We start from the raw sequence: 14,489 nt of genomic DNA, 5'->3' as shown, positions 1-14,489 counted from the left end.
GTTTCTGAGTGAATGAACAGGCTGCTGATGAGAGCGTCTGACATCAAGACTGTCTTATGTACAGTAAGCTATTTCTCTTCTTTCTGCCCCATCTCTAACAGAACTCAACAGTATTTGACATAATGTAATCTATCCTGAGAACAAATGGACGAATGAACAACAGTGGTAGCTGAAAATGTATCCTTTTTGTGGTTGGCTGTGGTTGGTGACCTGTTCAGTATGTCACCAAATATGGATCCATCTGACTCAGAGAGAAAACTGTCTAATGTGGTGTTAAAGTGAATGTTGTGATAAGGTACAAAATATTGTACATAACAATAGTAAAAGGATGCAGTAAGAATTTAAGAGCAAAGGAATTGGGTGTCTGTTCTACTCATATTTGTTTCTACATGCTGAGACTTTTAAAAGAATGACTGTCTCATAGCTTTTCTTTAAATAGACTGTATTTTTGCCGTATTGCACCAAATGACCTCTTCCTCTCTGAAATGTCCTACAAAATTCTGAAGGACTTTGAATAATTCAATTCCAGTAATGAGACGAATAAACAAATGCGTGCATGAATATTCAAAGATTTAGTTCATATCGTTCCAGCTTCAAAAGCCTTTGGAAAACATTGCAACAGCATGCACAATCTGCTATGCAGCTGCTGCCTTTTCCTAAAGTCTACCGGCCTTAACTCATCACTGGCTTTTTTTGGGCATCCTTAGCAGCTGTTTACACCCTTATTTTGCAAAGCTGAGGATTCCACTTTCAATTTTAGAGGTAAAATATCAATTTTTTAGCTGATTACAACAGATACATTCTGCAGTTGGACTACAGGTGAATGTCCTCACTATTTGGTTTTTTATTTGAAATGTAATTGATTCTCAACCAGCTGAAGTCACTTTGTGCGCAACTGAAGAATCACAAACATTGACTTTGTTGTGATCTAAATATCATTCAGCACTACACGAGGTCAGAACAAGTTTGTTTCATGAAATGCAAGCAGAAATGCTAGTATATCATAAAATATTAAGATTATATAAAACATCTTCATCAATTACTATACATCTAAAAGAAAAAAAGCTCAAGTCAGTTCTTGTTTGTTTAATTTGTTTTTTTATTCAATGGACATCATGAATTTTATGTAGGGTATTTTAGGTTAAGATGAAAGTAATTAAAAAAGATTCTCAAAGAACCAATATAGAACCAATATATTTTCCTTATTTATGGCTGTATTTTGAATCTACTTTGCACAGACACTGTCTGAAGGAATGTCTGTGAAGTCAAATCAATTTTATTTAACTCAAAATTACAAAATATTCCCATTTAGCTAAGAATCCTGAAATTTAGCTATTTAAATGTCAATTTTATTTTAATGAATGATGATAAGCTAAGCTTCAATCTCTGTAATACTGCTAGTGTTCAGTGTGTCTGTGATTGTAGACTTGGTGTTTCAGCGCTGCTTTCAAACTCAGTTAGACATGTTCATCCTTTTGTGTAAACTATAGAAGAAGAAAAAAACATCACCAAAGACGTTTCACCTTTTCAATTAATCGTCTTTATTTTACATTTCAAACCCCAACATAATCAGAGATTCATCTGAAATTCCCGTCCAAAATAAGTAAATAAATATCATTTTCATGTTTTTATTAAAAAAATAAACAAGTGGTCATTGTTTGCTTCGGACAGAGAATGACAGCCTACTGAAAATAAGGACGGAAGCATTTAATAAGACGGATAGAACAAAGCAGGTGCAACATGTGAGGGGTGGGGGAGACTTCCCACACATTAACAAGATTCTAATATATGATATAGGCCTATCCGACTATTTAAACAGAATAATCAATCTACATATGTACACTCTATATTTGTGGTTTGATTTGGGTCTTTTCCCCTCTGCAGGCCCACAGAACGGATTCAAACGGATTGATCTTTAAATAACTAGACACACAGATGCCTGGGCCAAAGACTTCCAGTAATAAGCTGAAGGTATGTTGCGCTTTTGGAGCTCTGTGAAGAAACACCTGTTACAATTGAGGTTAATTACCATAAAACACTACGTTAGTTGCAAAACCCCAAAGGCCCAGTGAGGAAAACCAATGCATTGTTCTTTACTGGCTCCGTCGAGGCAACGGATTCAGCAACAAAGATAAATAAAAAAAAAAAAAGAGTAATAATGTGGGGTGAGAGTCTGTAACAGCCCCAAAAAGTTCGTCTCCATTTAGTTTGGAGTCACTTGGAGTCGCTGGCCAGCCTCGGCATAGTGACGGCGCTCATGCTGGTCACATGCGGAGGCGGGACTTGGCACATGCTGCACGGACAAGGCATCCCGGTGCCAACGCCCCAGTGATGGAAACTGCTGCCCAGCGGCCCTGCGCCTGCAACGGGCGCTTTGAGGAGTCCATGGTGGGGTCGGACCGAGGTGACGGCGGAGATACCAGGCGCGGACAGCGAGGCGGTGGAGACGGCCGGGGGGAGGAGCGGGTGGTGCACCACCGGGTGTGAGGCGTGTGAAACCGCCGGGTGTCCCGGCACGGGCCCAGCGTGTGTCATAGTCCCACAGGCTGCTGGGTGGAAGCCGCCGTGGTGTCCGCTGCTGCCGTAGATTTCGCTGACCAGCCGCTTCATCTCCTCCAGTGAGTTGCTCAGCATCAGGATGTAGTTTCTAGCCAGCAGCAGGGTCGCGATTTTGGAGAGTTTGCGTACCGAGGGTCCGTGCGCATAGGGCATGACCTCCCGGAGGCCATCCATGGCCACGTTGAGGTCGTGCATCCTTTTCCTCTCGCGGCTGTTGATCTTGAGGCGGATGGTCTGCAGCTCGTTCTCTGACAGGAGTTTCCGGTCTTTCTTGGACAGCCGAAGGAGGGAATCCTCGTCGTCTGCGGAAAGGCCGCGCAGGCCGGGGATTTCAGACAGAGAGTCGCTCTGTGTGGAGGACACGGCGCCGGAGAAACCGTGCACGGACTTCTTTAGAGCGGACAGGAAGATGTCCTCCTCGGGAGATGAGGGTCTGCTTGACACGCGGCTCGTATCTGAGTCCATGGTATTGGTCCAGTAAAGTGGTCTGAAGAGAGAGAGAGAGAGAGAGAGAGAGAGAGAGAGAGAGAGAGAGAGAGAGAGGGAGAGAAAAAAAAACGTTTTAATTTGCTGAACCCCCAAAAAATCCACATCTCATACCTTTACCACACACCATAGCCTAATATCAACTTTTTGGTGGTTACTAACTAACTACTGGTAATAAAAAAATATTGCGAACAAAAGTAGGACTATGCAAAGAAAACGTGGCTTTTAATTTGGCTAATTGGTAGCCTTGAAGAAAATGTAAGGCTAAAAAAAGAAACTATATCCTGAGTACTGCAGAAATGTAGCCTATTTAAACACGGCCTACAATTACATTTCTTGCAAATTTGCTTTACCTTGTTTATCTTTATATTGATATTTGATCATCTGATAAGGAATAAGTGATCAGCGAGTTTCAACGACTTTTCTACACAGTATTGCTACTTGCGTCTGGCTCTGCATAAGCAGAGCAGGGAACATCCAAATCTGTGTAAGAAGACACTAATTGTTCATCAGATTGTCTAAAAACAAATAATCAAACACGTACCAAGAGTGTTTCCAAGCGCGATGGTGAGAAAACCTAAACGTCAAATCCACTTGTTACTCCAAATCGCATCTGACAGCCCATTTGGCACGCCTGCGTGCGACCGCCGGGTTTTATAGCGGGCTGAAGAGCACAGAGGCCGGGTCACCAGGACAACGCCGTTTCTGTCCCGGCTGCCTCCCTGCGACCAATCAGCTCCGTGGAGGGAGGAGGAGGAGGGTGGAGGCAGGGGGAGGAGGGTAACGGAGGGTCCTCCAGCCTGATGTAATTACCAACACACAGCATTAAGTGAAATCAGACACACTCCGTCCTACATATGGCCCCTTCTTGTGAAAATGTTGGCCTGCGTGTGGATGGATTTTATTATAATAACACAGATACTAAGCCACATTTTGCCTCTTATAGGTGAATAATGTGTCTGTATTCAGAACCTGAACCAGTAATAAAATTAACCAGTCCTCTTTTTCAATGACGAGGCTGAATTATAATGAATTGGTTTTTGTGCCGAAACTGTGACAAAATAACTTTTAAAAATGTTTAACGTTTATTTTTATTTAACATCCTATACTAATTGTTATTTATCCATCCAGGCTTTACCTACAATATTTACGCGAATATTATTTTTAATTTGTTTTAATCGAAAGTTCGTTCCTAATCTTTCATTTATTTGTATCTACTTTTTAACCCTCCGGGCTGTATAGCCTATCCGACCATTAAATCACGTCGTCAAATGAACAGTAATAACGGATCGAAGCCTAATAAGCAGCGCAATATGTTTCCTGCTTGCAGTTTTAGTGTTAATATGGTGTTTTCCGTTGTTACCCGCTGTCGACCAGCAGCTGTCGTTAAAAGCATCTTTAACGTTAATTAATGAAGTGTGCAAAATTGTTTCTAACGGTTATGATCCGTAACATTTCAATTAGTCCGCAGTGAGCGATAGCAGTGTGGCCTGCTGCTGGCGCTCAGACGGCCTCTGACAGACATAAGGACCCAAACCGGTGATTTGCTCTCGGACGTAACTCAAACTGACAGCAGCATTGTCCCCAAATATGAGTTGTAGTGTGCAGTCAGACGCAATCAGCGCTAATTGCCTCTACAAGTTTATCTGTTTCATAAGACTGGGCTCGGGATATCCTATCTGTAGCCTAGCCTTTTTGAATATTTATATATATAAAAAGAAAAATGTTTGAGAAGAACGTTAATTTAATTAATTAATATTAATTTTAACTTAGGCTATTCTACAGACTCAGCTCTAGGGTGAACTTAAAAGGTGGATTTTAATTTAGAATAATTGCCACTGTTTGTTATCAGAAACTGTCTGATTTTCGGAAGTTTTAAAACACACAATAAAACAATAAAATATATAGCCTATATATAGCATATAGGAGCAAAACATTTATATTTTTATTTTAGCCTATTGATTAGAGGCTTTTATTTAATTAAAATGTCCTTAATAAAAGGTATCTAAATGTGTTGAAAATCGTGTTCAGCTTATTTATTTATCTATGTAGCCTATCTCTTTATTTATGTATGCATGTGTCTATTATGTGTGTATGTAGGCTATGTATGTATGTATGTATGTATGTATGTATGTATGTAGGCCTATGTATGTGTCTGTCTGTCTGTCTGTCTGTCTGTCTGTGGTCAGATAGTTTAGAATTAAGACGTTGTGCTGTTGCGGTGGTTGCAGTTAACATTGCGCACTGATTTATAACATTGGTTTAGCAGTGGGGTCACATTCCATTTTAACGTCACTTGCTAGCCAATCAGAAACGATCATTTTTTCCGCAACCGTCAGTCAGGTGTCACATCGGTCCGTCACAAAATCAAGGTCATTACACAAACACACACACATATACACACACACACACTGCTCCCTTTTCTCCTCATCGTTATATCTGCTTATTTTCTCCGTCCGTTGCGTTCGCGTGTTTACTCCTGTTAGTCTAAATAAGATTATGGTAATGAAGGCGGTTAAAGTGGCATTTTAAATCAGGAGGTTTGTATCTGTGCCACCACTCATTAGACATTCCCACACTCTCACTGTTGCACCGGATTCACAATGAGAAACACAGACTACAGGCTTTCTTCTTCATGGGTTCCTTTCACATCCATGCATGCATCATTAGCCTTTTACAAGTCTAGACCTACTTACAATTAGTTAGTAAAATGATTGGCATCTATCAGGACTTATGGAGGCTTCATGGTAGTCTAACCCTCACAGTTTGTTTCAGAAATATAAAATAATATCCAAATACTTAACCACAGACAGTCAAAAAGAGTTTCTCACCATTTCATGGCACAACATCATATTTTTGTGTTTTAAAAGCCTGGGGGAATAAAATCAAATAGCCTATAAATGATTATAACCTAGATCTCAAACTTTTATTCTAGACCTATCAACCTAATATAATTATGTATTATCAGCTTTAAGAATATCCTGTGGGGTCCCAAACCAATGTTGAGAAACTCTATGAAATTAACCTGTTATGATCATAATTCATGCAGAACTACTTTTAAAACACAGTATGTTTTTACCTAAAAGAGTCAAATGGTGAATTTCCTCACTGTGATATTTCAATGCCAAAATTCAAAGCAGACATCAGTCAACCACTGATGTTTAAAGTTGTCACCCAATCTGAGAAAACAATTTTCTTGTACGTTGTATTTGCCAGCACTGTAGTGCCCTGCAGAAAAGTGCATTTCACCCCTCCATCCAGCAGTTTGCAGTATAGTTACATCATGTTTGGCCAGAAATATTTCCCAGATTGCTAGACTGCTCTGGACAGAAACAATACATAGCCTAAATAAAAAAATTGGGGTGAAAAGATGAGGGTGGAAAGACTCTGAAAAAGCAGAGAGAGCCTTCAGTTACATATAACACAAACTCAGTGTTTGCAAGTACATTTCCTGAACTCAGCCTACAATTATTTGCTCTCATATTATGAAAGAAATAAATAAAAAGCATGACACTCGTGAGTCCCACAACGTTTATCTGAGGCTTTACAGTAACAGCATCCACTTTTTTGGTTTCATGCGTTCCACTCGATTTTGGAACCTGGTTGCAGGGATTTGCTCCCATTCAGCCCAACCGTTCAGACACTTGAGCATTAGTGAGGTCGGACACTGATGTGGGGTGATAAGGTCTGGCTCACAGTTTGTGTTCCAGTTCATCCCAAAGGTGTTGGATGGGGTTGAGGTCAGGGCTCAGACCAGTCAAGTTCTTCCACAATAAACTGGGAGAAGAATTTCTTTATGGACCTGGACTTTGTGCACAGGACCATTGTCATGTTAAAACAGGAAAGATACAGACATAATCTGTTGGAAGCACTATTGTCGACCTCAACCCAATCTGAAGAAAACAGCCCTAAACTCAAAGTAGACCAATGTATGTGGGCAGGGGTGCTTTTAACATTTCCCATTCCACCTCCAACTCTGACTCTCACCAACTACACTCCTCACCACCATCATCTCCTTAATTTCTCTCTCTCTCTCTCTCTCTCTCTCTCTCTCTCTCTCTCTCTCTCTCTCTCTCTCTCTCTCTCTCTCTCTCTCTCTCTCTCTCTCTCTCTCTCTCTCTCTCTCTCTCTCTCTCTCTCTTTCTCTCTCTCTCTCTTTCTCTCTCTCTCTCTCTGTCCATCAGTCTGGGTGGTGGTAGGCCTGGTGCCGTGGTGAATACCAATAGTGAGGAAGAGCATATGTGAGCCATACTTAATCCTGCTAATCTGCCTCCAAAATGAAAAAGAAAGGGAACAAAAAAAGCAGAAAAGAGAGGAGGGTGTAAAAACACGAGAGAAGGTTTCTCTTTCTGTCTGGGGAGTTGACCGGCTGAGGCCAAATTAACTGAAAGACATGAATAATGTCCTGGCTCTCCCCCTCGATCCCTTTCTCTGCGAAATCTTGGAACGAAATGAAGCAAAATTCACGCTTTTGTTGAAATCTGTAGTGAGGAACGTGAGATGCCGCCTGCCACCACCACTGCTGTTACTGTGTGTGTTTGTAACGTGTCTCCTAGTTAGATTCACACGCAGCTCTCCTGCACTAACAATTTACTGTACATTTAATGGCAAAGTTAAGTGCCAGTACAGGAAACGCAGAGCTGAATATTTTCTGTGATCCTTTAAAGAAAAAATAATTAAGTTTCCTGCAAAACATATTTTGCAAATGCAAACTAGTTGAACAGGATATCATTTGTGGGAGATACTGTGTGTGTGTGTGTGTGTGTGTGTGTGTGTGTGTGTGTGTGTGTGTGTGTGTGTGTGTGTGTGTGTGTGTGTGTTTTAGACCACAATGTCAGCATGCCTTTATGCTAAGTCAACAAATTCAGATAACTCAGGTGCCTCATGTTTCAAGTTCAAATGCAGGAAGGAAAAGACACAAAGTACCTACACATTATGAGGAGGAAAATATCCAAAAGACACCAGTTCTAAAGAGAACATCTGCAAAGTGCACAAACAGAAAATCAGTTTTGGTAACACAAAAGTAATCCCAGAAAATAATTCAGGAAAAGCAGTCACCATAGGCCCACTATGTGTCCAGAGTAATGCAATAATGCTATGCAATAATACTTACCACAATCATCAGAAGAGGTGATATTTAATGTATACTTCATGAATCCCTCTTGGGGAAATTGTTGTTGTTTCACTTGTTGTGCTTTTTTTTATCATACACACACACAGGAGTGTCTTGCTCTAAGAACAGGCAACCATCCAGTTCACAAGCCATGTCCCCAAAATCACAATAAAGAGAAAACTCTAAAGGAATGAACTAAACGAAGCAGAGAGTAACATTTTTTTGAAGGTAAAAAAAATCCCCCTATTTTAGTTGTCCATCTCTCTCTCTTTTAAAACGATACATCTGTTGAATAGCAACAGAGAAAGTCATCTTGTTTAATTTTTGAATCCAGTACGGCCAGTGGCCACATACCTTCCTTGATTCACTTCCTGCTTGTTTTTTTCCTTGCCCCCTGTCTGGTGTTCATCATGTGAAACAGATGATCAATAGGATTAAGTTCATGGAACTGACTTGGCCAGTCAAGAAATGTTTGGCCCTTAAACCTTCTTGGCTGTCATGTCTGCATGTTCAGAATCAATCGGCCTCAATGCAAGAACATTTTCATATTATTTAATTATTTTACTTCTTTCTAGGATGTTTCCTCATACAAGTGTTCCAAGTGGTATTCAGCGAACTCTCTTAACTACAGAAACTTGTCCAAAATCGCTTGTTTCAGCCTGGTGACCATGGCCTGTTCATGAGGAGGTGCGTACTCGTGAGATTTGACCATTAGTGTAAACAATGCCCCTAAGGCTAACTGTTCTGCTCCATTTGTGGTGAGTTTTATTCATAAAGAAATGTCAAATATCAACTTCACACTGCAGAGATCCAAGTTGGATAAGTTGGAAAATTGATGAATGCCACAAAATCTCTGAAATCACTCCTACGTACCATTTAAGAACAAATTGGTTCGTTCTTCTTGACTTGCTGCATTGTCCTAACATTTGGGGTCTGTGTATAAAAAGGATACAGCAACACCCTTAATCAGCACCTAAACCTCATAGTCATTGTTTCATTTTCAATTGGAGTCCTTTGGCAAGATGCTATGAGACCAGAGGAACAGGAAACAGCAAGACATTAAGGTTAACATTTACAGACAGTAGACAACAAGACAGTAACAATGAAAATGTTAACATGCTGATGATGATGATGATGATGATGATGTCACATGTTCACCATCTTATATTAGCACTAAACACAAGGTGGACACCTGGGTAGCTCACCATGGCGCATGCCCATATACAGAGGCTCAGTCCTCGACGCAGAGGCCACGGGTTCGGTTCCGACCTACAGCCCTTTGCTGCATGTCATTCCCCCTCTCTCTCCCCTTTCATGTCTCTGCTGTCCTGTCACAAATAAAGGCCTAAAATGCCAAAAAAATTATCTTAAAAAAACAAAAACTTAAACATAAAGTGCAGCTGAGGCTGATGGGCCTGTCATTAGTTTATTTGGTCATGAACCAAATTGTTTGACAAATTACATTTTGACCTGATGATGGGTCTAGAGGGAATGTGAAGAGATCACATACGTTATTTAAATCCATCATGAGGGGTCCATGAATGTCTGTACTAAATTTCATGGCAATCCACTCTAATAGTTGAGATATTTCACTCAAAACCACAATTGTGAACCTCATGGTGGCGCTAGAGGAAATGTCAGAGCTACCAGAGTCAGTAGGCTTCATCCTATGGGGGCCATGACTGTCTGTACCACAGCTCACGATGGGAATCCATCTAATAGTTGTTGCAATCATTCAGTCCCAAGTGGACTGACTGACAAAGAAATCTTAAAATGTCCTAAATATAAAATTACTCTTAAAAAATGTAATATACAAACAGTTACAGCTCTACCTAACCTGAGATCATCAGAAAAATCTCATCAACCCGGTAACTAGTCTGCTACCTCCTCTGTACAGATCTCCACAGGTATATGTGGGGTGAAAAGGTCACTAATGTAGGCAGGAGGAGGCCAGCTAACACATGCTGAACCATGTGGATGCTGGCTGCAGAGGGAGTCTTCAGTCCTCTGTCTCTCAGGGGCTGGACAGTGTTAGGTTATGCTGGAAGGAGGCTTTATCTCTACAACAGCTATTAGGAGGTAATTAAGTCCTAACACTGCAGAGCCTCCCATGGTTACTATAGCATAACTGCAAATGGGAAGCTTACAAGCTCCTTTAGACGGCATGACAAATTGAATGGAACTCATTGGGCTTCGGCTATTATTCCAGCGGCCCCATCTGGCTGGGAAAAGATAAAGGGGATTTGCTGGAGGTTGTGAGGGGTTGAGCCTCCATGCTCGGTGTGTGTGAGTGCGTGTTGTGTGAGGGATAAGGAACGAGAGGGGGGGTCCTGGTCCAGAGTAGGGTGTGTTTTGAGGGTTCCAGGGGGATTTTTTTTCTTCTCCTCTTTGGTCTGAGCTTCAATTCAACAGGCAGCCTGAGATTTGCTTTGGCCAAATGTTACAAATGTTTCGACAACCTGGTCTCTGATCCTCCGGGGTCACCCAGGAGGGCACGGGGGTACAACGGCTTTACGCCCAGAAATTTAACAAAGCAGCATGGGGATGAATATATTCACACTTGTATTCACTCCCCGGGCCTCCAGATGCTTGTTTTAGGGAGACGGAGGACTGAGCCGCACACAGCCCAAAGCAGACCAGCTGGCGGTTTGTGTCCATAGTATGTACATACGACCAAACTTGTGTGAACAAAAAAAGTGTCACGTTCACTGGAGTGATGCTGTCAATTGTCGTCAGGGTAAAAGGTTGTGAAATGATTTAGAAACAGTTTAAAAGGTTTTTGAATATAATTGGATTGTGAAATTTCACCTTTGTTTCCATTGTTTTAAATACAAACACACACAATTTTTCTCCAACTTAAAGTTTTAAGATTGTAGAAACTATTGATCTTCAATGTGAGTGGAATAATCCTGCAAAAGATATAATCTGATTTTGTGAGATACTATAGATATAGTGATGATATTTGATCCCTGTATTTCTGGTTGTTGAACTCACAATACCGGTGTTGTCACTGACATATGAAGTTTAGCGGAAGTTCAGTCAGGAAGACTTGCTTTACGCTCTCATTCATTCACAAATCTCTCGCTCTTTGGCTTCTACTCTATCAGCGGACTATCGTTCAATATCCCTTAGTCAATCATATTGTTGCTGTCAAATTTAAAAAAAACTGTCCTCCTCTCTGCTGCTGTCAGTTGTCATTTCAGATGAGTCTATGTGACCCTCCTCCACCCCCATTCACCTCCAGTTCTCATCATGTTAAGTGCCCAAGGTATCTTTCACTGAGCTTATCAGAAGTCCTGCTCCACATCCCGTCATCAAGATCTTGATTGACACCTATTTTTGTTGCCAGGCAACTGCAATAGTACAAAACTGTGATTTGTTGCCAGGTAATTCTTGGGCTTACATGTTCAAAACGCTTGAGTTTTGCCTAAATTGAAACACATGGACAACTTTTGTAAATAAATGTAATTTGGTTGATGGTCTTCAAGGATTTGTGACATCGTTGGACTGGAAAACTGCTTTGAAACAATTTTTTTTTAACATCAGGACGTTCTTTCTTTCTTTTTAATGACTACAAGTCTCAAAAGGCCAAGTGTCTAATCTATGGATATATGGATCACATTGTTTTATATGTGTAACTTTAAATAACACTAGAAGTCCATGAAAGTTGGGTTATAGTGTCACGTGGGGAGAAGGGTGATAAAACCGTTAAAAATAAAAAAATGTTTTGAAAGGTGGAAGATGCTGGCTTTGTGTGGATGGATGTCGTTAATAAAAAGAAAAGGTATGGATTATTGTGGACGTGGCCTCAGTCCTGCTGTAAGTCACTGATAGCCCTACAGTATCCTCAGTGCTTCATCACAATGGGTGTAAAGGGGTCTAATGATGGGGATCTGCCAGGCTTAACAGGCCCTCATTCAGATGGCGATTGTCAAAAGGCCCGGAGACAATAGGCTGAGGAATAACAATGATGTACACAAGCAGCCCAGGCCATCCCCGTTCTGCTGCAATTAGCGTCATATGGAGGGACTGAGAGGCCGGGTTACATTCCTTTACTCTCACTACCAGCCTCCTGATCCCATCACACACACACAAGCTCATCATCCCTAACAAAGGTCTCGACTACTTTATTATCATCCCACTGCTAACCAGCTGCCCCCCCCCACTCCCCTCCGCAAACCCATAAAAATATGTTTTCACACCTTTTGAGTTGCAGGTGTTTTTGTCTGGAGTGGTTGTGGTGAGGGGGATTCCCATCCCTGAACTGAAAATGGAACTTTTGTGTTACAGTCTTTAGAGTGAAAGAAATGTGAAAAGGTGGTATACAGGGAACATTTCACCGTTACATGGTTGAAGATTTATGTAGGTTAGGCTACTTTATTCCTTGCCTGCTCACAGCCAAGACTATTATCATCAGATAAATGATAGCATTGGTTGTTTGTTCACATTCTTGGAATTACATTTGATTATATTTTACAGACAGGTCTCTTACAGCCAGGGGCGCGGTTGGAAGGGGGGCACGGGTGGCACCGACCCCCTTGAAATATGATTGGCCCCCACTGGTGCCCCCTCCCCATAGAATGCTGTCAATCTGACAATTGTGATTTCAATTGGATCAGAGTACTGTCACTTGGCTGCCTGTTCTGCCAAACTTCCCAGCCTGTGTCACATGACCAATTGATGTTTCCATGATGACCATCCCAAATTCTGATACCATGGAACCAGCACTAGAATTGTTTTTTTTAAAGAGTGTTGAGCCTATAGAAAATGTGTATTGTATTCAGATATACAATTGGCTTGAAATATAAAACAAGTGAATAATGAATGTGATGGGGTTCGGGTTAACCTATCCCAGGGCCACGGGGCCCATGAAGCTGGAGAAGCAGGGGAGTGGGGGGTTTGGGCCCACTTGGCAACTCGACACACTAGCTCTCCTTCAATTCTTTAGCAATTAAGCTGTCACCAAGCTATTTTTCCTTTTTGAGGATGAAGAGAGGAACACAAGTAAGGGCCACACTGGTTTAATTAAACTAATACCAATTAATGTTCCAGCAAGATACTTGAGGCATCATTAGGAGAAGGACAGATAGTTTCTATTCCTGTGCGTGTGTGTGTGTGTGTCTGTGCATGTGAGTGTATGCATGTATGCCCATTATGTATATGAGAAATTATGAGTATGTGTGTTGTGTATTTGTGTGTGTGTGAGGGGACATGTGTCCCCTCATTTCCAGTCCATTGAGCTGCAGTGCTGTTGCATGCTCTCTGCTGCCCTGGTTTTGGTCCAACAGAACAGAATGTGTGGAGGGAAGGAGGGAGGCGATGGGAGAAAGCAGAAAAGAGGAGGAGGTGGGGGTCTGCTTGGAGGGGGCTGTTTGTCACTGTGAATCGACTCAGGGTGGTTCACATCATCTGGCCATTGATGGCCGCCCCTCCCCTGTTGTAAAACAAGCTCCTGTGGGCCTGCCTGAACACTGGGGGCATTGTGTCCCACCCTCGCAGGAAACATACCACCCAAAGTGCTGCTACCCCCACCACGTTCTACCCACAGCATCACCAATACTTCTCTCTCTGTCCATCTCCATCCTTTCCGCCCTTGCACCAGGAAAGTGTTCGAGTTGGAGGTGAATCAGCAGAAAAACTTTAGGGACGAGGGAGAGTGGGATCATTTGAAAGCAGCGGGTAGGACAAATGAGGCTGGGCTTGAAGGATGGAGGGAAAGAGGGAGTCAGCAGCAAGTGGAGGAGGCTGAGGGAGGTGCAGAGAGGAAGACAGATTTGAAGGGCTGGTGTAAAGGGGGCGTTCCCTTCGGTTTCCGTAATATGGAGGGCTAATGGGAAGATTGATGGATTGAGACAGCAAAACAAAACAAGGGGTGGTGATAAAATGTAGAGTGGGGGATAGAGCAAGAAGGGATCGGGCTGAATGGTGTCTTAAAGCCTCAATTCTGAGGATGTGTGAGTGTGTGTGTCACAAGGCCAGGAGAAGGAGGAAAATTTACTGCATTTGGGGGCAGGGAGTGGGTGTGACTCGTTCCCTAATTACCAGGGAGGTCTCGGGAGCTGTGGGTACAAGACAAGTGTGAAGGGTGGGAGAATGAGACAGGATACAAGGGGTTAGTGCAGGTCAATGCTGACCACCTAGGATGCCCCTTGCAAAAGACACGCACCCCCATTCCATTTCAACCCTCCCCAAGTGCCCTGGCTGAATGCTATAAATAAATATCGTGTCTTCTCCTCTAAAAGTTGATAATTTACTGCCCACCCAATCGGTTCTGCCCATTTCTTCTCCATTTCTCAGCGCTGTTGCCAGGCGGTGAATGGAGCTCGTCCTT

General features: G+C 42.1%; 1 protein-coding gene across 1 annotated transcript; it reads right to left on the bottom strand.

Annotated features, from left to right (window-relative positions):
* Positions 1 to 2,214: 2,214 nt before the first annotated feature.
* On the bottom strand, positions 2,215 to 3,024 carry olig2 (oligodendrocyte lineage transcription factor 2). Its single transcript, XM_028591992.1, has one exon. The coding sequence runs from the start codon at positions 3,022 to 3,024 to the stop codon at positions 2,215 to 2,217; it is 810 nt and encodes a 269-aa protein (XP_028447793.1).
* Between the last annotated feature and the right edge of the window lie 11,465 nt (positions 3,025 to 14,489).

Source organism: Perca flavescens, chromosome 11 (assembly GCF_004354835.1).
Source record: "Perca flavescens isolate YP-PL-M2 chromosome 11, PFLA_1.0, whole genome shotgun sequence".
Lineage (NCBI taxonomy): Eukaryota > Metazoa > Chordata > Actinopteri > Perciformes > Percidae > Perca > Perca flavescens.
This window is presented reverse-complemented; position numbering and strand designations above follow the sequence as displayed.